Source organism: Barbus barbus (genome assembly GCF_936440315.1).
Source record: "Barbus barbus genome assembly, chromosome: 23".
Taxonomy (NCBI): Eukaryota; Metazoa; Chordata; class Actinopteri; order Cypriniformes; family Cyprinidae; genus Barbus; species Barbus barbus.
Window position 1 is genome coordinate 23,349,879 of NC_136751.1, and position 26,124 is coordinate 23,376,002.

Below are 26,124 nucleotides of genomic sequence, written 5' to 3' on the forward strand. Positions count from 1 at the left end.
TGTACTGAAGCACCTCTGGACATGACCCCATGGCTCTTCCATCTTGTGCGTTGTTTTCACACAAGGACTCGGTTTACACAGAACGGCAGACACAAACCCACAATATAAATAGACTGTAATAAAGGGAGAACTTCGGCAAGAGTCAGTCGTAAAAGCAGGCATAAACGCTTGCTGAAAGCACATAAATAACAGCTGTCATGTCTTACCTCTTAAACATTCTGTCATGTGCCACGATGCTGTGTCACTTTCAATGACAGCAATTTTACTCCTGATATGAACAAAACTGTTTTTAAGATGTACAATCAGGCCTGTCATCAGGTGGAAATTTAATATTTGAATTATGAAAACTCAAAGTTAGGAGCTTGATGAATGGATTGAATGAGTAAATGAGTGAATGAATGGATAGATAGATAATATTTTTTCTTGAAAAGCAAACTTAAATTAAAAAAAGTGTTTATTTATATATGCATGTATATATGCTTATATGTATTTTTTAGGTAAAGAATATTGAAGTATGTTTACTTTTTTTGTTGTTCAATATACCATTTTTTAGGGATAAAAAACTACTTGTCAAAGGGATAAAAACAATGCATTCTCTGAAAACAAGTCTTATTATCATGAACAATTTAGTTTCTCTAGTAAATTCAAGTCTAAATGCTTCACTGGAAAACAAAAAACAAAAAAAAACAAGACAAAAATACCATGTAATGGGTAAAATCCAAAAAAGAACTCACCGAGTTCACATGAGCATCCAGTGAAAAATGTGCTTTTTTGGTCTTTAAATGCCAGCCAGGAAAATTTCAAAATAGTCCACCAATTAGACTATATCTAAGGCCAGAAAATAACTAATTAGGCACATTTTCCATCTTAGCTCTTGTACTTGGTCTTACCTCCTTCTGTTCAGATTAAATTAATTGAGACGAACGGATGGAGGTAACTTCAAATAATTGCCCTTGGCTCATATTTTTTTCCTCTCATCCTCTGCATCCTCTGTTTTCTGCTTTGCTGTTTTGTTAATTCAGTGAAAAGGGCAGAATCACTTTCATTTTTTTTTGTCTTGAAACACTTTGAGAACACTTAATACAAGAGTTTGGTACTGGCTTCGATGAGCACTATTTACTCAGTTACAAATAAAGAAATTTCAAACAGCTGTACGTAATTAACATACACACTCCAAGCACCAAAAGGTTACGGTCTAATTATGGCTAATAATATCATATTGCAGCAGTCACGAGGACACTATTAGCTAACTTATATTGTAAGCAATATAGCTCCACTACATCAGCTGTTTGCTGACAGTGATTCCACAAGAGAGCCGGTGGTTTGGAAATAGAAACTTTCCCATCTGTTTACCACAATTCTTAATAGTAATCATACTTTACAAGGACAAACATTTCTGACTGCAGTCTTTTGAAACCATTTGTACTGCCAATGCTCTTACATGAACTTTTGTTAAAATCATACTCGATATGGCATCAGAGTCTAATTTGGCAAGCGTTTCTCTTCCACTGGTAATTCTCTAGCTAAACCATCCTTTAATTAAAAAGAGAAAAATAATAAATGAAATAATTCGCTATTAAGCGGTATTAGGGAAATTTGACATGGTTGATTCAAGGTAAACAATGGCTGTTTCAAGCCCATTATGAGTGCTTATGTGACTTAATACATTCAAAAATATAATAGGTGAGGGGGCTGAGAAATAGTGCTTTTGGCACGGCCACCAGGCAAAGCTGATGATAGTTCAGTAAATACGGAAGGAGGGTAATGAGCCCTTTTCACAACAACAGATATTCACACAGCTGCTGTTCATTGTACATGCTAATGCTTCACACATTGTTAATACAAGTACAGCATTTTGGACCTTTGACCTCAGATTAGCACAATAAATATACAGTTTATGTAATACATAACATTATAGTTAAAGGAATGCACCAGATTCAAATCTCAACTCAAGGTCCATTAACTGCATTTGTGATGTCAAATACACCTCATAAAATAATACTGATTTGTAGAGTTCCTCAATTTCTAACAACAGTTATGAAAAACGGAAGGTACTGCATAACAAAAAACACTGAAATACTGTTTCGAATGCAGGACCACGAAATTTTAACATACCTAAAACTAGTGTGATAGAACTGCTGTCCAATTAAAATTAATTGTTAAATTCAATTAAATGTGGTTTGTGCAAAGTTAAAATTTATATCCACTGCGGTGACCATATAAAACTGGTAAACCGAGTGACTTTCACTCAATATGTGAACCAAAATTTATGGAAGTTGTCTGTCTCAGAATACAACAATAAAACTTGTATAGAAAACTACAATAAGAGTTTAGAATTCACAGTAGTGATTTTCTATTTCAAACCTTCGCATAATTATTAGATTCCATAACTAGAAATTGATACAAAAAGATTTAGTCACATTTAAATGTTGTAAAATTAATACAAAATAATCAAAGTCTCACACATCTGCTTCTGAACCCTCTGGAATTTTTTCTGAAAACCATTTCTGTTTTAAATTCACAAACTGGAGGCAGAGATTTTTTTTTTTTTTCTGTGGTAAACAACATGCTACAGATTCTGTCGATAGAACTCTCAAAACATTCCTTTAAACCATCAGCAGTGCACCAAACCTCTAAATATGAACGTCACATGAACATCAGAAGCACAAAATGACGCTTGTGATCTATACTAGGTTGTCTCACAGTTAAGCTTCATTTCATTTTTAGATTTGGTAAACACAGAGTAGACCTTTAAGATGTTTTGCTTGGGGAATGTAGCAGATGTATATCGACCCCTTTCTGACAGACCACAAACAGACCTGCAGAGTCCAAATACCAACCATGTTTCACAATGTAATGCCAACACAATCATAGTTTTACAGATACACAGAATGATAGATAGATAGATAGATAGATAGATAGATAGATAGATAGATAGATAGATAGATAGATAGATAGATAGATAGATAGATAGATAGATAGATAGATAGATAGATAGATAGATAGATAGATAGATAGATAGATAGATAGATAGATAGATAGATAGATAGATAGATAGATCAGGAAGCAAGCAGTTCGTCCCTTGCCCTGTGCTTGCCCTTTGAACTGTCAAAATTATAAGGAACACTTTCTGTACTTTGAATATTTCGGACAGCCTTATAATGTGCCTTAGATCCCTGCGGTGACACTAATGGGTTGAAGCTGTGCCGCTTCCATTTGAATGAAGCAGGCGCCGGAACTGTTGAGCCATTTTGCAGATTCAGCCCATTTCTGCCCTCATTTTTGCCAATTATGGAATGACAGGTCTGTGGTTATCTATGAACTTGAACAGTGTGGGACTTAATGTTGGTTTATGGTGAGTAAGGAACTTTATTTGACTTTAAATACAATAAATATTAATGCTTACCATAAATTGCCTACCTTCCTTCACGGAACAACTAGAAAGGTCCAGTTCATGTCAGACAAAATATACTGAGAGGTGACAAAGTCTTTTTTCCCTGCTATTTTATTTGTCCTGGAGGAAATGGAGAAGGATGAAATTGTGTTAGAGTTCAAAACTTTTTGAGCTATGCAGGGGAACCAAGGAAATTGGCTGATGACAAATTTCCTCATGCCTAATTCAAAGTAGAAAGTGTATATATGAAAGATACAGAGTAGAAGGACATTCTACAAACCAAAGTGTATTTGTGTCCCTTACATATGTGTAAAAAATAGATTATTCTAAGCTTTAATAATTGTTGAAATTGTCATAGCAGCAAAAAGCAGTAACTGTATTTAGTATTATTATTTTTTTACGATTTCTCCTTGCTGTATTAGCCAATACCAGCATTTGGATGAAAAATAAATACAGAAATAAAAGCTAATTTCTATTTGTTCTTTCTGTAAAATATCATGTCCACTATAATATAAATAAATATCCCTAAGGAATTCATATTACAGTATGTTTTGCTGTGCTACAGAACAGAATGATTTTATAATGTTACAGAAATTTACTGAAATTTAAAAACATTATCAAACTACAGAAGACCCCTGATTCCTGGTAATAATGAGGTTCGCTAATTCCTTTAGTTTCTCTCTGCAGCTCAAAGTAGACTTGAGACCGAGCAAGCTCCCAGTGTCCAAACATCTGCTCTCTCTCTCATTCTTCACTATCCCTCCTCTCTGCCCTTTCAAGAGCTCCTTTGGACAGATTGATAAAGTCTGTCTGCCCAAGCCAATAGATTGTTTTGGCAATTTTGAATTTTGAAAAGGTCTTCATGGTATTTATGCAAGTGTCATATCATCAGTCATCCAAAAGCACTGATGGTTCAAGAGTCTGTCCTCCTATCTAGACCCACTTGACTCCTTTATTTTTATGGCGTGCCACATTAGTGTGCAACTCTGAGATGCATTAATTTTGATTTGTGACATGGAAAACAGAATCGATAATTCAACCAACTGCCTAGAAACAAAATCTTCACCGAAGACTTCAAACTTTGCAATTCATTAAAGAGTTTGCAAGAAGGTTATTTCTGGATTTCACAACAGCTTATCTGTAGAATGCATGCATATTCATGAAAGTCTCTGACCCCAGTATAAGAACAGATGTTGTGTTTATGGAGTCACAAAGGTGAATTTTTACATAAAGTGTTGTTGTAAAATATCGAAAGCCTATACGCCCATTATGCCCATTAAATAAATAAATAAATAATAACAATGTTGGGAATAGTTGCAATATATTGGGTAAAACGTTAGCAATATGTGCTACAGCTGTGCTAAATTCTATATTTAATATAACCAGACTATATAGCTGTCTCCTGTTCCATATTGATTCTATGGGTTTGGGATAAATGTGCCATATCAGAATCAGAATCAGAATGAGCTTTATTGGCCAAGTATATTTACACATACGAGGAATTTGTTGTAGTGACAGAAGCTCCACAGTGCAACAGAAAGACAGCAACAGGACAGGACACAGATAATAAAAGAATAATATACAAATATCCAAATAGGCAATGTACAAAACAGCAAAAACACAATATATAATATAGACAATTATGTGTGTACAGGTCTGATATGTGCAAATTTGAAATGAAAAAAGAAAAAGAAAAAATAAGTAAGTGTGGTGAATAAATAATGTATAATAGAGTTGTGTGTTCCGTGTTTTATTGTCAAGTGTTCATGAGATGGATTGCCTGAGGGACGAAACTGTTCCTGTGTCTGGTCGTTCTGGTGCTCAGAGCTCTGTAGCGTCGACCAGACGGTAACAGTTCAAAGAGGGAGTGTGCTGGATGTGAGGGGTCCAGAGTGATTTTACCAGCCCTTTTGCTCACTCTGGATGAGTACGGTTCTTGGAGAGTGAGGAAGGTTATACCAATGATTCGCTCAGCAGTACGGACTACACTCTGTAGTCTTCTGTATGATTACGTGTGATATGATTTGCATAACGCCTACTCCAAAAATGAGACCTACTTTGAAAAATTATAAACCCTCTTCACATACCACACACCCAAACAGTTTGGTGATATGACATTCCATTTCTAATAAACGTGTGTGCGTATGTGAGCGTGCAGTCTGCGAATCCAGCACAGTGGGTCTACTGTTTGGAAAAGCGCTCTAGACTCTGGCAGAGAGACAAAATAGCCCATAGCTTCTAATGCCTCTGCCTCCAGCTGTCACCACAGTCATCAGCAGGGGAAATGTACTGAGAAGTTTTAAATTGCTGTTTTATACCAGAACAAGGTAGTACATTGCAGCCATCCAAAAAAGTACATTACAATGTAAGCTGATTTATTGCATTGTCATTATCGTTACAGCACTGATGACATCATCAGCATTATCCTCTAACTACACATATTGGCTCACAACAGCCGATGCAAACAAAAACTACCTCTGGGTTAGCTCACAAATTGCACTGCAATTATGAAGAAAGTACATTCAAAAATAAGCTCCATTATTACATCACACAATCTATGACATCATCAGCATTATCCTTTAACTACTTGTGTTGACTGACAAAATGCATTGCATTTAATAAAAAAAAAAAAACACCCTGCTGGTTCACAAAATGCATTGCTTTCATACAAACAGTACATTAAAAAATAAGATGATCTATTACCATCACCATGAACAACTCATTATAGTTTCTTCTTCTTATAATTTTTTTTTAAAGATTTCAGCATTATTCTGAAATGCAGTGGTAACACTTTAGGCTCACACTTTATTTTAAGGTCTAATTCTCGCTATTAACAAACCATTAACTATAACTTTTGCCTCAATAAACACCTAATTTGCTGCTTATTAATAGTTCGTAAGGTAGTTGATAAGTTTAGGTATTGGGTAGGATTGGGGTTGTAGACTATGGTTTTGCACAATATGTGCTTTATAAGTAGTAATAAACACCCAATATGTTAATATTAGGCATACTAATAAGCAACTAGTTAATAGTGAGAATTGGTCCCTATACTGAAATGTTACCCACTTTAGATTGGGGAACACTGTTCACTATTAACTAGTTGCTTATTAGCATGCATATTACATATAACAGACATGTACATGTAACACACATGGCTGTTTATTAGTAGTTTTAAAGCACATGTGACCCTGGACAACAAAACCAGTCATAAGGGTCAATTTTTTGAAATTGAGATTTATACATAATCTGAAAGTTGAATAAATAAACTTCCCATTGATGTATGGTTTGTTAGGATAGGACAATATTTGAAAAATCTAACTATTGAGAAAATCACCTTTAAAGTTGTCCAAATGAAGTCCTTAGCAATGCATATTATTAATAAAAAATTTACTTTTGATATATTTATGGTAGGTAATTTACAAAATATCTTCATGGAACATGATCTTAATATCCTAATGATTTTCGGCATAAAAGAAAAATTGATAATTTTGACACATACAATGCATTGTTGGCTATTGCTACAAATATGACTTACGATTGGTTTTGTGGTCCAGGGTCACATGGCCTATTATACATGACCATATTCTAGATCCCTTTACTCTACCCAATACCTAAACATAACCACAGGGGGACAAAGTACACAACTCCATTACTCGAGTGAAAGTACAGATACTGCTGGTCAAATATTACTCCATTACAAGTGAAAGTTGTAAAGACAGATTTTTACTCTTGTAAAAGTGCAGAAGTACTTGCATTTAAAAGTACTCAAGTACCAAAAGTAAATTTCCTTTTTTATGTCAATGCACTGTTTTATTTTTGTTGTACGTAATACTTGCAATACCTTATGCCTCTGAAGCAACTTATAATGCATTACACCTACTGAATACACTGACCAACTTGTATAATCTTTGGAATAAAGAGCTTTTTTAATGTTAAAAACTTATAGAAATAAAACAAGTGAGTTGACAATAGATAAATAAGTAAATAAAAATTAACACCCCTACCCACCCCCACAAAAGCAGGATGGTAGTGATCTCTCACAGCTCTGGCAGTGTGTGCACACATCTACTTGTAGCCATTCATCCACATTTGAACCAAGTGGACAGTGGAAATGCTGTAAATACAGACTGATAAATAAAAAAAGAAAAAAAGAAACCTGCTTTAAAACCCAGCAACACAATCATTGCTGTATAACTTTATAACAGCAACACTGCTTTAATGAAAAAGCAAAACAGCAAGATTTATTTGACATCATCATTCTAGCGGTACGTTGATGTCATATACAGAACGTCTGTGCAGCGCTGCTTCAAGTCAAACACCTATTGTGTTTTGTTAGGAGATGCACAATAGTTGTGGCTTTATAGTTATTTTTATCATTTACACATTTTTGCAAAATCAGACAATATTGTGTCTAATATATACCACAATATAAACTTCTTAATATTGAATCGTTGCAAAAACATATCATATTTGCAACTGGTTGCAGTGTTCAAAAAATGCTGATTACTGACATGCTGTCAAAAAAAAAAATCACATTTTCGAAAAAAAAAAAAAAAAATTCACTGACTTTCAAAGCTGCTGCATAACGACTTTCTACTTTGAAGACCTTGATAGAAATGTAGTGGAGTGAAAAGTACAATATTTGTCTTTCAGATGTAGTGAAGTTAAAGTCACCAGAAAAAAATAATACTCAAGTAAAGATACTGAAAAAGTGTACTTAAGTACAATACTCAAGTAAATGTACTCCACTACTGTCCACCTCTGAGCATAACTACTACAACAAGTAACTTATTGACTATCAATAAGCAGCAAATGAGGAGTTTATTGAAGGCAAATTCTTAGTTAATAGTAAATATGTATTCCCTAATCTAAAGTGTTACCAAATCAATGTTTAGGAACTTTAAACAAATAGCTCAGCACAGCCTGAACAAAATCACTGGTGTCGGCATGAGGAAAGCATCCCTTTAGGTCCCTATTACTTGTGTGAACTGTGCCCAGTGACCTGCTTAGGATGATCAGATCTGACCGAATCCTCCTCTCCACCTGCTTATGAGTCAACCAGTCAGATTGATAAATGAAAAAAAATAATGATCCCTCTTTCTCATCTGCTGTAACTCCTTCTCTCGCTCTCTATGGACACCGGGTGATCTCTGACCCAAAGCTCAGTCAGAAAGAGGAGAAACTCATCACTCACTTCATTACCCCTCCGTCCTCCTGTCTGCACACACAACCGGCTCTGTTCTTATCTCAACCCACACAACCATCTGAGACGCATGAATCTGAATGCCTGCATCCCACCCTGGAGATCAGGGTGTGGGCTGGAAGGTGAGGGTTTCTTTGGATGGGATTAGCAGGAAGAGCGGTCAAGCCGATAGGCATGTCCGGGAATTAAAGTCTGACCTTGGTCCGTGATACTCTATTTCCACAGTTTGATGAAAGTGCGGCCATCTATATAGTTTTCTGAACTGGAGCAGAGCTGGAATCAGAAGTCTAGCAGACTTTACTTTTCTCTTTCTGCACTCACACAATATGGCCTATTTCAGTACTTAGTTTTATCCGCTTCTGTTCAGGCGTGGCCCGGCTTTACAGCACCCAATAAAACACCAATACACTTTTACAAGCCAGTCAGAGATATTTATAATACCCACTTTTTTATTTCTCTCCAGAACGTAAGAGTTGCGGTAATTGGAGACATTTGGAACTTCTCAAGACTTCTCCTACCTACTCGTTCCTTATAAATGCCAACAATTGCCTATTATATTATGCCGTTCTGGGGACAGATCGTGCTTAGATGGCTCCCAACTCTTTGCCAGTAAAATAAAAGATGCATATTTTACACTTAGAGTGTTACTGCCAAGTTTTGGAGAGTTCAATAATTCAAAGTCAGTGCATTTGTAAGGGACGCCTCCACTCAGTCCTGCCTGTGAGAACGTGAGGAATTTGTCAGAGCTCAGAGTGAGGCCAAGAAACTCTTTTTCACCTTTATGACACAAGATGTGAGTTTAGAGCTGATTCCAGAGCAAAACATGAGAGCAAATTGGTACTTGATCTCTACTTCTCTGCCAGTAACTCTTCAGGGAAGGGACTCTTCAGCAGGCAAAACTATCACTGTTATTTATATTTTCTATTTTGTTTTGTTCCTATATGGGTTGTGCTAATGGACGTTTGGAGTGTACTAAACTTGTTTACTCAGTTGAATCATAGACAACATGCACGATAAGAATCAATATCAGTGTGTTTTAGAAAGGTCATGTTAGGAAAACTCACAAGAAGGTCACTAAAAATGTCTTAAAGAGATTTTAATTGGCCCCAAAATGAGAATTCTGTTATTATTAATTCACCCTCATGTCATTCCAGATCTAATGACTGACTGACTTCTGTAAAACACAAAAGAAGATATACCGAAGAATATTTCAACTACTTTTGTCCATACAATGAAAGTCAATGGGGTCCAATGGTGACCTTATGGTATATATAAATAGATATAAATAAATATTAAAAGATATTATCAAAGCAATTAAAAGATGATACTGTTCCCCATGAGGGTGAGACAAATTTTATTTTTGGGTGAACTATTCCTTTAGTACCGCATTCTTCTTCAGATGTTCATCTCCAGCTTCTCTATTTGACGTCTCTCTCCACAAATTTCGATAATACTCATCATATGTTTTCCTTCTATTTCAGATGTTTCGCACCTTTATTGACTGAGTAGATCAGCGAGGCTCAATTAATAACGGAGAAGGATTAACAGCCTGACCTTTTTTTTCTGCCCATAATTCCCACGGGGCTCAATTTATCTTCTGGAATCCACAGCTAGTGAAAAAAAGTGATTGACACTCCTAACCTTCATTGGGATGTAATCTTCATCTTTAGCACTCGGAGATCTAATTAATTAGTGGAATCTCATTTCCGCACTAATGCAAGTAGACAGAGGCGTGATAGAGGAGAAAGGGGAGAGAGGGAGTGTGAGGAGAGAGGAAGAGGGTGCCATTTTTAATCACTCAATATGGACTCCACCTGCTTTATGCACTTTAGAACCACAGCTGAACTTTCTGGCTTGCTGTCAAGTATAACTCTCCTGGTTAAACCAGGTAAATGTCTACATGTTAACTCTTGTGCTGTGGAAACCCTTGCGAGAGTGCTTTGTTTGCTCACTGCTGCACAGGAGCAGGTCAGGGTGAATCTCATAAGAGTTTTGCAGTGTGCAGACAAACTTGACATTTGCTTCAGGACTCTAGTTTTACACTGGATAATATGATGATCCAACAGTGCCAAAACTGTTTATTGTGCAACAGCAAAATATCTTTAAAGGAATTGTTCACTCAAAAATGAAAATACAAGATGTAAATGAGTTTGTTTCTTCATAGGAACAGCCTAGGTTTGAATACATTTATCATTAGGTATATCATTGCTTAACAATGGATCTTCTGCAGTGAATGGCTACCGTCAGAATGAGAGTCCAAATGGCTGAAAACATCAAAATTATCTACAAAGAAATCCACACGACTCCTGTCCATCAATAAAAGTCTTGTGAAAAGCTACATACGTGAAAGAAACAATCATTAAGAAGTTTTTTATTTTCAAACCATTATGCTAAAATATGGAAGCAAATAAAAAGTTCTAAATAATAATGTTTTCTCTTGTAAAAAGCTGTCTCATTTGAATCAGAGAGATGAGAGATAAATATGCGCAAATCAAAAGCCCTCGAAAAACTGCCTGGCCTCATTGTTTATACGTAACATTTACAAGCACAAAACATGCATTTTTGTACGTTTTTATTGATGCTAAAATGTACAATTTAGACGTATTTCAACGTTTAAAACGTACAAATCGCTACATATTTTTAGCAAAAAAACCCGTAAAATATTTACGTATCTTTTCTATCATTAAGATATTTGTATCAGTGCATTTTTATCATTTTATCAATAAGCAATTTAGATTTTAGACCCCTTAACCTACCCTCAAACCTAAACTTACTCATTTTATAATGAATATTAAAAGGATATAAAACGCAACTGACCGAAATATGCAGGAAAATAACCATTATAGTAGCAATATAGCATTAAAAATATTTTTATAGTCGCTAATCCCACTGCTACCTTTAAACCTAAACATAACTATGTACAGTATAAGAAAAGCATGACAGACAGATACATGCAATTACAATCATTTAATTATTGCAAAAATGTCAAAAGCAGTACCAAAAGTAATCTAAATGACGATGCGTTGCAGCCGCAGTCCTCTGGCGGAATACAGTAGGTTTGTGTGACGTGCAGAGCAGAATTTAAATTGTTAATCTCTGATAATATTATCCAGATTAGTTTCCAGATCCACTCCGTGAACTTGTGTATGCGCGCGCATCATTCAAACAACACACCTCACCAGAAACACTGCATGTCACAATCTGTGACAAACGCAGGCAAGAACCAATGAGTGATCAATTAGCCTGCGCATAAAACCTGTCGTTTGAAGCAGCAACATTTGAATTTGTAAAGAACGCGTCAGTCAGCGCGGTTTGCTGTTTACGGTCACTGGACTCATCGCTGCTCGGGATGGAGATGAAGATCGCCAAATAAATGCTTGGATTTGGGTCTGCTCCTCGCAGTCATATGGATTCGGAAGCTTTGGATAACAGCGCACAAATTAAATTGTTTTATTTCGTAATAATATTGCGTTTTCAGTGTAATTTATAGTTCTATTGTCAGTCATAGCATGTTGGAGAAAACGGCTTTTGTGGCCCATGGTACACAAAGTAAACATTACATGACAAGTAAAGGTTAAATGATTGCAGAAATTTTATTTATTTTAAAGGTTTATTCATAAGGATTCATTTTTAGGTGTCCTCGATATGTCAGTTGTGTACGTTTGATGCTGAAAATACATCAGTATTGTATGTTTTAGTGCCTGTAAAATCATCATTAAGTGTACGTTTTATAGAACCACATTTTACGTGAAATACATACAAATTATTTAACTTAGTCATTAAATCATCTAAAATTAAAACTAAAATTATCACGAGATCACATTACCAAAACAGTTCTCGATAGATTTTAATGTAAGAAGAAACAGGTTATGAACTTGAACTTTCGTTGTAATTATAATTATAAAACGTTCTCATTCTGACGGCACCCATTCACTGATCCATATGTTCCTGAGCAAGTGACGTATGGTAGATTTCTCCAAATCTGTTCTGATGAAGAAGCAAACTCATCTACATCTTGAATGGCTTGATGGTGAGTAACTTTTCAGCAATTTTTCATTTTCTGGGGGCATTCTAATATCAGTATATGCAAAAATAAGGAAAACAGTTAATAATATGGAAGTGTAATTTTACAGGTTACAGGCTCATTTTTACACAAATGGTAATTTCCTCTCTTGTGTAGGCAACACTTATAAACCGGTTTTATGTTAATATGTTTATGTTAACCGGTTTATGCTTGAACTAACAATGAACAATTTTTTTTTACAGCATTTATTAAATCTACATTAATGTTAACTCATAAATATAATATTGTTCATTGTTAATTCATGTTTCTTCACGAACTAATATACAACTTGTATGTAGAAATTGACCTTTCATCAAAATTAATAAATGCTGTAAGAGTATTTTTCATTTTGAGTTCATGATACCTAATGCATTGACAAATGCTAACAAATTTTAATCTTTGATGCAATTGATAAACCATCTTTTTGTCCACTGCAGAGCACAAATATAGCCACAGTAGACATGCAGGAGAAAATGACAGACGGCAAGAGAGAAACTACACCTTTCCCTTGGTGTATTTATAGAAATTGACAAAGTTTAGAGTCTTATCATACTGCAAGATGGAGTTTCTTTTGTCTAAAACCCCCTGTGCTTGATGGAATGGGTGAAGTTTTCACTAGTATAACGTCAAAGGCCCAGCACTGACGTCTGGTGACTGGTATCATGTGTCTAATGGCAATATGTCACAATGAAAATGACAAATGATTCTGACGGAGCCTCCCAGCATTGGGGCAATATATATATATATATATATATATATATATATATATATATATATATATATATATATATATATATATATATATATATATAAAGTCTGAATGGCATAGAAAGTGAAAATCTTTTTATACCAATACTCAAAACTACTGAAAAAATAATCAGCTTTTTAATTTGCAAATTTATTGAAGAATACTTTTGGATATCATTAATAAAGCCTAAGGTAAAAAGGAATTCAAAATGATGACTAAAAGACAGAGCAGAAATTTGCAGAATAAAAGCATAGAACATATTTAAAAGCAGTCCTGGGGCAATCCGAGAGCACTCTGCGTTCTGCATAAACTCACTCACAAGTCTATTTCCTAGCCAACTAAACTCAATCTTTACATAATAATGACTGAATAAATGACAGTTTATATCTTTTATGCAGAGAAGTGCACATCAAATCAAGCAATAATGCAGTGTTTTCAATCGCCGCCCGCGCCCCTCCTGCATTCACTATAATATTTGCATTTAGATGACATAACATAATAACTTGGGAACCATCTGCAGGAGTAAATATTTTGCTGTCTGTTTTGTCTAGCCGTCCTGCCAAACACAATGATTCATTAATTGAGCGCAGGAAAGAATCTTAATATGGCGACTGACATTCAATTATGCGGGAGAGATCAGATTAAAAAGAGGTCCGAAAAGCATGTCTGAAAAGCCTATTTTGCGGGCGAGCGCTGAGGGGAGGCTGAAGCTGTAATTCCAACGACCGTTTGGATCCTGGGTGAATGCGGCGGCAGTAAGGGAAATCACTACGCCACGACCTCACAGTAATTGGATGTCCATTGTGTGTCTGTGCATGTGCATGCAGAAGAAATGTGTGCCAATGTGTTTATACACCGTTTATTTTGATGAGGCTTGTAAAATGGGCCATAAATTGCACAAATATTTTTTATATTACAAACCCAACAAGCTTTAAAAAATTCACACGTTGATCATGTATAAATAGATTATATAACATTAAAATGCTTGTACGAGCTTGAAAAAAATATTCACACAATTTCTGCCATTGAGAAGTCCTAATATCGTGTTCCTATTCAAAGACACATTTTTTCTTTAGCTCTTCTCCAAAACCTGAGCTACCTATCCATGTAGACAGCATTTAGATAGGTGATAGATAAGTATCTATAGGCATATAGATAAGTATAGGCAAGATGGGTGAGTTCTTGATCTGAAGGTGAAAAAAAAATTACAAATACACAAACACATATACATACATACATACATACATACATACATACATACATACATACATACATACATACATACATACATACATACATACATACATACATACATACATACATACATACATACATACATACATACATACATACATACATACATACATACATACATACATACATACATACATACATACATATTTTGGCCACCACAGGATGGATAGATGAATGGATGGGTAGAAAAATTTAAAAAATTATTAAAAATTGTTCAGACTTTTTTTTCAGAATTGTGAGACTCGCAAGAAATGTAGTCGCAATTGCCAGTTTATTATTAAAAATTCTAAGAATAATAGTCAGAATTGTGAAATATAAACTTGCAATTGTGAGAAAAAATTCAGAATTGTAAGTTGTAATTTTTTTTTTATTATTCTTTTTTATTCTTTTATTGTTTTTAAAAAAAGTAAAGATGTAAACTCAGAATTGTGAGGTAAAAAGAGGTTAAAAATGCAAGATATAAATAGAATTGTGAGGAAAAAAAATCTTAATTCTGAATTTATATTTCGCAACCTCACTTTTTTCCATCTGAATTGTAAGTATATATCTCAAATTCTGAGTTTGTCGTAAAATGCCAAAAGTCAGAATTTTGAAAAAAAAAAAAAAAAAAAAAATTTTGATGTCTTCTATATGATTCAAGCAAAATGTTGATAAACATAATTATAGGGCTTTGTTCAAATATTATATTATATTTCATATAATAGTATAATGTTTGTTCAATACCAAAACGTATTGACTGTATAAATGTACTCTTGTATTCAATTTTTGTATGCGATGTATTTTTATTCTTACCGGCATCATTAGTTTAATGGCATGCTCTGTCTATGTAGGCAAGCTGACAGCAAGACAGCTCACTAGGATTCGGAACGGAGCTCTTATCTGACCACAGACTTGCCATCAGAAGCAGGACTGTAATGATTAGACATACTCCGTAAGAGTACTGCCAGAATCCTGTCACTGCATATCGATTTTAAGATGTCTATTTTGTACTGTGTCATTTGGGCTTATGAAACAAAGGTGGGGCCACTCTGCCTGTCAATCGGCTGTCAGATTTAGTGGCAGGACTCTGATTGCCATGACCCGGAGCAGATGCACTGTGGGTAGCCCACGATAGCAGACTGACCACAGAAGTTAGTTTGAGAAGGTCCTACAGTCACCCCCCCCCCCCCCCCCCAAAGTGAGCCTGCAATCTGTCAGCCAGTCTAAATAAAACTCAAAACTAAACTTCAAACAGAATTCCAGACTTTTATGATGTGTGAGAAATGTGTTGATTTGGCAAATGAATGTCATTTGTTCAGGATACTATAGAAACACCACTTATTGAAAATAAAATAAAATACAAATTAATAAAAATAACAAATAATATAATAAAAATACACCAACAAATAATAAAAAACAATGAGTTTAGTAATCTTTAAACAAACAAACAAATGTACTACATATATAAATAATATATACTTATAAATAATGTAATAATAAATAATAATATTAAGTAAAAAAAACATTAACTAATAAAAATAAAATTAAATCATCGTAAAGCACTTTGCATCTTCAAAAAATAAAATAAAATAAAAGATGGATACTTCCCATAGACTAGTACTTCTAATTTCAATACTTAAGTACATTCAAAAGTAAGTACTCATACACAACCATATGTGCACATGTACGCAGAGCCCAGTTAATGTTCAGAAAGTTGTGTGATCATTTACATTACTGGTTATTCCTCGCTAACAGGCAATGTGTGTAGGATCAGTGCTGCAAGCTTCTGAACCGCCCTTCTGAAATCAGATCAGAGGAAAAGATCAATCCGTGACAGTTGCATGTGATCATCCTCCGTACCTTTTGGAAAGGGCATCTGCTGTCTGCTGCACATGAACAGACGATGGTTTGAGGACTGGCTTATATAAGAGCTTTTGGTGTTCCAGTTAATTATAAATTATGTTCCACGTAGTTGAGAGTTACTATGACATAAGATTACAAAATGTAATTTAACCAAGTTGTGATGTTCCCATTTCTGACAAGTGGGTTCTACCTGATTAATCTGATCTGATGTAGCACATCAGGTACTGTACCAGAAGCTTACAACACCGACATACAAACATTATTAGTCACGCATGCTGTTCTGAGAGATACCAGAAAGAAAAGGCACCCTTGACCTGTCACGAGATGTGTGCACTGAGAAAATGCTGTTCAAAACAGTTTCGCAAGCTGTCAACAAGCCATTAACTGAACTAGCCATTCTGTCGTTGTTTGCTGAAACAGTTTTATGTGAGTTTGCATTCAATTAATTAGATCAACCTGTCTGATTCTTGTGGAACATAAGATGTGTGCTGCCTTCACAAGTCTTTCTGGGTAATTTCTACACAAACACAGATGTCTTAATTACAATGCGATGTGCATTCAAATGCCTTTGCTAGAAATTAAACTGACATGTTGAGCAATTTCAAAGAGCTCTTTTTTTCATTTACAGACAAATATAGATTTATAAGTGTACCATATATTCTGGAAAGCACCAGATCAAATATTATCACATTCAAAACAGAACAGAATATATGAAAACTTTTTGAATTTGAAGATCAGGGTAAATTTGATTTATTTTGTCTTCTGAGAAACATGTAACTATCTTCTGTAGCCTCTGAAGGGCAGTGCAAAAAAAAAAAAAAAAAAAAGATATTTAAGCAAAGTAAGAAAAATGTACACATTTCCAATCTGTTCAAAAGTTTTCACCCCCTGCTCTTAATGCATGGTTTTTCCTTCTGGAGCATCAGTGAGTGTTTGAACCTTCTGTAATAGTTGCATATGAGTCCCTCAGTTGTCCTCAGTGTGAAAAGATGGATCTCAAAATCATACGGTCATTGTTGGAAAGGGTTCAAATACACAAAGAATTTGTGAAACCTGAAGGATTTTTCTGAAGAACGGCAGGCAGTTTAACTCTTCAGAACAAACAAGGGACTCATGAACAACTATCACTAAACAAAAAACACAGCTGTGGATCATTCAGGTAACAACCCAGTATTAAGAATCAAGGGGATGTAAACTTTTGATCGGGGTCATTTTTATAAATTCAACTGTTATTTTCTCTTGTGGACTATATGTAAACATATTTTGTATGAAATAACTTATTCAGGTCAGTACTAAATAAACAATAACATGCATTTTGTACGATCCCTCTTATTTTATTCAAACAATAAACATTTTGCAGATTCTGAATATAAACCTTTGACCTCAACTGTGTGTATATAAATACAATAAAATAAAATAAAATATTGCCCTAATAGATCAGTAATTCTTTTGATACTTGCATGCATTCAAGAGTGAGTTTTAAAAGGAATAAAAAAAAAGATAAGCCACACGTGATCACATTCAGAACATAACTGGAGAACTAGAAAAAAAAAAAACAGACTACTTAAAAATAAATGACAATAAACAGTAAGCAAGTAAATCTGTAAGTAAAAAGTAAATAAATAAACTTCATATTTATCTAATTTCTGATACAGGTCAGTTTTTAGCCAGTCAAACAAAATAGATTTCACAAACCGATTCCATTGTGGGCAACGTTAAAAAACACTTGTAAAAGTGTTTGTGAACTTTAAAAAAAACCAAGAGCTAAAAAGTAAATTTGTGACAAAGAAACAGTGCACACCTGTCTCCTTAACACACCTGAAATCCCCTGAGCTCATTGTGTAAAACATCTGTCATACATATGAGATCAACTGCGACGAAGCACAGACTCGTGGGAATCGTGCAGAGGAAATCAGTGAATCGCAGCGGTGACAGTGAAAGTTAGAGCAGTTTGTCAACATCCAGCGTTTCACTATGAAGAAGTCAGAATAAACGGCTACATTCAGACACCTTTCATGTAACATTTCAATTACAACGTCAACTCGACTATCAGACGCGCTCTGGAACGCATACAAACATGCATTCAATGATGGCTTTGCTCTGTTCCAGCTGAGGGGTTTTCTACTGGCCTTGTCGGACACAGCCGATGTTGGTGGATAAGTGTGTATAACCTCAATTAAAGCATGCTCTAAGTGTCTGACAACAGCTAATATTCCTCTTCCAGCAGCGGGCCGAATTGATGTTCCTTCATTCGTCACCCCGCAGAAAAAGCAATCATGCTGTTGTCTCGCTCTGCTTAGGAGCTGGGAAGCACTGCCTCCAGTTGCTCATTAGCATGCATCACTAACACCCCTGTCCTCAAGATACCGTAGCATCTTCCCTGAATTCATCCAACCTCCTGTCTCTTAACAACGTTAAAACCCCTGCTTTAATATGCTGAGGAATCTTCTCTAATATACTTGCTCTAAAGGTGTCTTGAGGATAGTTAAACATTAAAACACATCGTAGTTATTGTTTATCCCTGCAGATTTGCCCCCTGTTTGCAGAGCTCGGTTTGAACAGAAAGCCTCCGTTCTGTCGGCCCTCCTATTAGAGGTTCGACTCGCAAAGTCAGCTGTGTTACGAGATCTGACAGTCTTTGAAATGTTTTTTTTTTTTTTTTATATATCTGCGGTACATTTTGTAAATTCGCCATTCGTATTTTATGGAAAATTGATTTGCAGACACTAAATAAGGCCTGGGCTGATTGACACTGAAGCTGCAGCGTCAATATATTTCAGAATGGTGGAATAGGTTTCCTCTCATGTATGTTTAAGCTACAAATGTTTGCTTAGAGGTTTAAATCCAGTGCTAACATCACTAACATGCTGTAAACTTGCTGTTGCTCATCAAATATACACTTCTAAATGCTAGACATCTTAAAAGATGAATAGAAAGTATTTCAGAACAGAACAGGAAATACAAAGAGAGAAGGAAAAGATTTTACAAATAAGATTCCATTTGGTAACATTAGTTAGTGCATTAGGTATCACAAACTCACGCTCTTTATACTATTTAAACAAATGTCAATTTTATTTTATATTTATAGACGATATTTAACCTAACATTCAGAATCATGTGAATTTTATTTGTTTATTTATTTATCCTCTATACTTACCCATTTTGATTTTAGTTGATTTAGTTGATATTACAATTTCAAATATATATATATATATATATATATATATATATATATATATATATATATATATATATATATATAATTTTTTTTTTAAATTTTACTATATATTTAAAGTCTATTTATTTTTTGATGGTAAAGCTTAATATTTTGCCAGATCATCCTTCAGAAATGACTGTTATATCCTGATTTGGTGCTCAAATGTTTTTTTTATCATCGATAATGAAAATAGTTGTGCTGCTTAATATGTATCAATAACAGAGATACATTTATTGTCAGGATTCTCTGATGAAAAGAAAGTTCAAATGAATAAATGTCACCGATCAATTTTCGTTCACATTTTGAATTGTAGTGTATTACAATTACAGTATTTGATATTTTAACTTTTTATTTACTTTATTTTATAAACAGAATTTTATCATATGCTATTGTTCATTAATAATACATATTCATTCATAGTGCATTATAACATTATACTTGATATATTAAAAATAATTAGATTTTAAATGTAGAAATTGTATGATAACCAATGCATTAACCTCCATTGATTAAACCTTGTTATAAACAGTTACAGAAAACACAGTAATTTAAGAGAGGGATAAATTGCCTTATTTCATCCGATACAAAGTTTGTCCATGACATTACCGGCTGTGGGCAGGCTCAGAAATTTGCAGTACACCAGTGATTTAAAACATCATACAATATAACAAACAGCATACTCTTCGCCAGTCTGCTATTACAAAACTTACATCCATCCAGCAATAAAAAAGAGGCATTCAAAGAAAGCACGTACCTCTCTATCGAGCTGGTGGGGTGCTATCACAGTGACAATGTCGCCTCTCTCCGGGTCGATGTAGAACATATTGGGTGAAGGTTTATCGGGCAGCTGTCTCACGATGATGTAGCGCAGTACAGCGTTGTCCGTGTTGGGATCGTCCGCGTCGTAAGCCGTCATGGTCATCACTGTAGTGCCTGCCAAAAACAGTTGAAAAACAAAGAGTTATAATGGAGACAAATGAGCAGGATGCTACTCGGTTTGGTGCCAACTATATCCTTAAGGTTTTATCTGTACACCAACACCACTTGTATTGCCATTTTTCATTAAATCGCACAGTCCAACGGAACTGTAATTGATCGAACTCTGCGAGCCAACCAACAGAAGACGACACGCTTTAAATGAGGCTTTGGGGCAGAAAATACGAAAGAGCAAAAGTCTACTTCTAAGAAGCCGTATTACGATTCTCCCAGCGCATCTGAGTTTTATATTGTACTGCATCTAAAATAAGGATGCCTTTCTTGGCAGATGAACTGTAATCCTAGTCAATCCTTGACATATCAGCTCGCCTGCTCTCTCAGACGTGGCCTCCGGAATGAACAACGGCTCGACGGTATCCGGAGAGAGGGAGATATCACAGTTCAAGCAACACCGTTCATCTATTTCATTTTCCCTCCATCTCATCTGAATGTGCTCAGCTGCAAAAGTGGGCCGCATATGGAGCCGGAGCCTCTCAAAGTCAAAGTGACCAGACAGTGACACGAGGCTAAGTCATATCTATCTCCTGAAGTTAATGGCCTCTATCAGTGACGTTAACCTCCGATCAGCCTTTACGAGAGCTCTTGCACTGTACGGCATAAATTCAGCAGACACCAAAAAGAAAAAAAGAAAAAAAAACTGGGGGGAAATGTTCAGACACCCTCGAATAGGAATATTAGCATCTTAGAGTAAATGAGTAAAAGGCTATTATAAGTAATTAAGGGAGAAGTGAGTATCTGCATGGAGAGAGAGACAGTGGTTAAGCAGTACACCTCTAATGATTAATTACACATGCTGAAGCGCATAGCGGGGCTCCCTCGTGACACCACTAGTCAGAGCGAAGGGTTCCACTTCACTGTTCAGTTACACCAAGTTATACGACCTCCGTGTTCGCAGAAACACACACTGACACATATAAGAGTGTGCGCACAGCATGACTGCACACACACACACACACACACACACACACACGCAACCTTTTTCTTTCTCTCATGCACATATGGAAAGAAAAGCACCCAGACAAGAGCACTTATACTGTGCTTTATGAAGAGCAACATAGCACTGAAATTAAGTTTGAAAACCTTGTTATTTATCGTATGGTTTTACTCTTGTCATTTGTTTTTACAAACTAAAAAAGGTATTCAAATGGAAAATATATTTAATATATGGGCTTACGGACCCAACATTACAAAGAAAGAAAGAAAGAAAGAAAGAAAGAAAGAAAGAAAGAAAAATAAACCGGTACAATAATGTAATATACGTAAAATAGCTCTAGAGAAGAAAAAAGACGGTACGTATAATTTGTATCAGATTATTTATTCATAATTACCAAAATTGGCAATTTATCCCGATAGATAGACAGACAGACAGACTGTAACTGCCTTCCAGAAACGTATAAACACCAGAAAAAAATAATAATAATTTGCCTCAAAAAGATGAAGAGCTTCTTTAATTTCTTTTCATTAGAGCTCAGTTAAATCAATGACTGTAAATCCTGTCAAAATGAATGTCTCAGCCAAAGAAAACATCTTTAGTAGCCTACTATTCCTTTTCTGAGACATTTAAGATGAAATTGATTTCCTTGTCAGTGAAAACTAGCCCTGTCCAAACATTTTGTTTATGTATAGAATACATTCATAATCAAGAAAATTTTACGACTGAACAAACATTTGTGAAAGAATAGAAACAATCAACCTAATCACCACAAGACAACTTGATTGTGAATCAACATTCAATCCGGTTCCTGTAGCTCTATTAACCTGTTCTCCTCCTGCACCCTCATAAAGATCAAAAAGCTATGAGGTATTTAGCGCTCATCAATATGAACCATGACAAAAGCCATCAGCTCCCATCAGCACACACATAAATCAACAAGCAGATCTAATTGGCTGATGGGAAGGGCCAGAAAGTGAATGCAAATCACTGCTACGCAATTATGAGGCAATTATGTCAAAGCTGAGCCCAATTCAGGAGCTATTGTCTTCCTTTATGAAGTCCATACTCTCCCCAGCGCCAAGCCGGAATCAATGTTAACTACATTGGAAGGTTTAATGGGAGGACCTGAAATGGCTAGACTTGAATCTGTGGGTCTCCATTACTGTATTATCAACTCTGTTCATCTAATTGGGGCTATGGGATCAGTCAGAGTGAGGACTTTTTCTTTCTGGCTCTTTCTTTCTCCCTTTTAATTCCACCATCTTGTCACACTGAACAAGAGGCGGAACATTGAAATGAATAATGTCTCATAAAATGCCTGACTTGAGTGGTTAATTTGATATCAGGTTCAGTGTCTAACTCTGCATTAACTAAAGCTGAAAACATACATTGGCATACTGAAATCAACCATGGTATGAACAGGCAAGTAGATGTGCTACATGGACTTGTGGTACAAACATAAAAAATTGTAATTATATATTTATTTTGTAAAAAAAAAAAAAAAAGTGCTGTCAAAACGATTAATCATATCCAAAAAAAATTGTTTACATAGTATATGTGTGTGTGCTGTGTACATTGATTGCGTATATATAAATATACAACCCATGCACGTATATATTTACGAAAAATGTTATTTATATTAAATAAATGTATATATAATGTCAATTATATGAATATAAATATACACATGTGAATACATGTAAATATTTTCAAAATATATACTGTATTTGTGTGTATTTATATATACATAATAAATATAGACAGTACACAGAGATATATTATGTAAATCAAAACTTTTATTTTGGATATGTATAATATATATAATTTTATAATATATCATTTTAATACATGGAATAATATTTGAATAATATTTCACAATATTATTGTTTTATATAGCAGTAATATTGTGAAATATTATTCCAATTTAAATAATTTGTAACAATATACACTACCATTTAAATGTCTGTTTTTTTTCTTTCTTTTTTGAAAGAAATTAATTTTTTATTTTTAGCGATACAATGTGTTAAATTGATTTTTAAAAAGAATAGTAAAGATAAAAAAAAGATTTCTTTCTTGAAGAATGCTGTTCTTTTTAACTTTTTATTCATCAAATAATGTGTGTGTGTACATTTTTTTTCACCAACCTGAGTCATCAATCTGTGAAAAAAGTTATATCTTAATAATTTTACCAGTATATAATAATAATAATAATAATAATTTATAATTTTAACCTTTCTCTTTCAGACTTTCTGCGACTATACCTAGAGCGCTGTGTTTATCTGTTGCGCACACTGTTCACGTCTTCTCATCCTGTTGCTCTCTGATATAGCAGAAGAATGTGTTGTTTGTAAGATCAAGGCATTTTAGTGGGCATCTCTGCCTTCTGACAACAGCTGAAGCCCGGTGGGTGCCAATCACTGAGCCCCACTCCAGAACCGAAGGCAGTGGTGTACCATCCAAAACCGTGGGCTTCTCCACAGGGTGCCTTCCACTTCGACATGACCCCAGCTGCTTAAAATCAAGCGCTGGCTAAAAAGCTGGGCCCTTCAGCTTTTGCAGAGGAGAGGTTTTACATAATAACTCAAAATGTGTCACGCCATTAAAAGGGCATATTTATATCCTGATAATGACAGTTCGGGCCAAGATTCACAGAAATCATTTTTCCTTCTTTCTCAATCAGTTTTTCTTGTTCCCTCTGAAAGGATTCCACAGACTCACTAAACAATGTCACTAGTGTTCTTTCAATGAACAACCCCCCCCACCCCCCCCAAAAAAACCCTGTGTCTTATAAAAATAATCTTATAAATCTTATAAGCACATACAATCCAGTTTAACCAGGCACTCAATATGCTGAAATAGGGGTTTTAAATTTTTTAAATGAATAAAATGTAAAAAACTTTAAATTGCATAAAATTTATGTAAACAAATCTGAATATCGTAACAATCCCCACCCCAAAAAAAACATCTACACACACAAACGGATGGAAACCACAATTTATTTCAGCACAAAAACTTAATTTCTATGTAAATGACCTTATTTGTCCATTTAATTTTAAAAAATATATTGTAGAAGCTGCTTTGTTTACAAATTATTTTGTGATATTCAGGATTTTTATATATTTTTATTTTGTATAAATTTCATTTGTGTTGTACATGGGCAAAAAAACTAAACTTCAAAATATTTTAATTTTTATGTTAATTATTCCTTAAAACAAATAGTTCTATGTAGATTGTAACATTATATTATTTAAGGTTATGCATAAAACATTACTTAAATTATTTAGCACTTTTTGCCTTTTTTTAAAGCACTGACTCAGTGGTGTAACAATACCATCCCATCATAGTATGCTAGATCCCTGACAGCCTAGCAGAGAATAGCAAATCACATTCAGTGCTAATTTTGCAGGAACAATTGCAATTTTAAAAGTTTAATAATTCCTTTAGGTGCTAAAACAATGCAAACAGCATGTGCAAATAAAAAAACACCATCAGCAGTCACAATTCATATTTATTCAACCTTTCTGTTTTCAGTTATACAGCACTGTACAAAGAGAGTTAAAAAAGAAAGTAAGGGCTACAGTGCGCTAACACAAGGCCGGTGTCACATGTGGCACATCCTCTATTATAGACATCCAGGGAAATCAATATGACTTCAGGATCTCATTCAGACCAGGGAAGCCAGCGCACTGTGTGATGGGCTTTATAATAGGAAAGAACGGGGTGAAAGATTGAGACAGGATGAAATAATGATGGAGCAGGTGTGTGTGAGCGAGTGATCGGACTAGATATCGCCCCCCTCCCGGAAGGTGCGTCTTGCACCGTAACAGTGATATCGGGGAGGGGGGGGCGGGCGCCCTGGTGGCTGGAGCAGGGCCAGGACAGGGAGGAGACAAGGGAAGCCTATAGGGTGGATTAGGAGACATGGGAGGCCAACGGCGGAACCAGCGGTGTCGACGGAGAGCTGAACGGGACCAGCGGAGATGACGGAGGGCTGGATGGGACCACCAGAGACGAAAGAGGGCTGGATGGGACCAGTGGAGACGTAGGAGTGCTGGATGGGACCAGTGGAGACGAAGGAGGGCTCATGCGAGGAGCTGGCACTGAAGGGCACTTGTGAGGAGCAGGCACTGGTTTGGAGAGAGTTTTATCCAGAGGGCTTGCCATACTTTCTGCTGGAGGCCTTGGCATACTCTCTGCCGGAGGGCTTGCCACACTCTCAGATGGTGGGCCTGGGTTGGCCGAACGGAGGCGGGATTGGGTTTGCCACGGGCGGCGAACTTGCGTTGGCCGCGGACGGCGGTGGACATGGGAGAGCCGCGAATGGCGGCGGATGCTGTCCTGCGGACGGCGGAGCGAGCTGTGTTCAGCGGATTGGTTCTGGATCGGGGCAGGACACTCTCCAGACACCGGAGGATCCCTTCCCTCCAGCTGAGTCCAGTGGTGTCTGGGAGGTCCACGGGGCGATAATTAGCC

At 35.6% G+C, this 26,124-nt stretch overlaps 1 protein-coding gene across 2 annotated transcripts in view; it reads right to left on the bottom strand.

Moving 5' to 3' along the window:
• The window catches only part of LOC306842925 (cadherin-13-like), a 311,991-nt gene that overhangs the window by 90,449 nt on the left and 195,418 nt on the right, over positions 1-26,124 (bottom strand). For both annotated transcript variants that reach the window (XM_079374136.1, XM_079374137.1), the window contains exon 7: positions 20,476-20,654. In XM_079374136.1, coding sequence (XP_079230262.1) covers positions 20,476-20,654 — 179 coding nt within the window. The remainder of the gene's footprint in view (positions 1-20,475; positions 20,655-26,124) is intronic.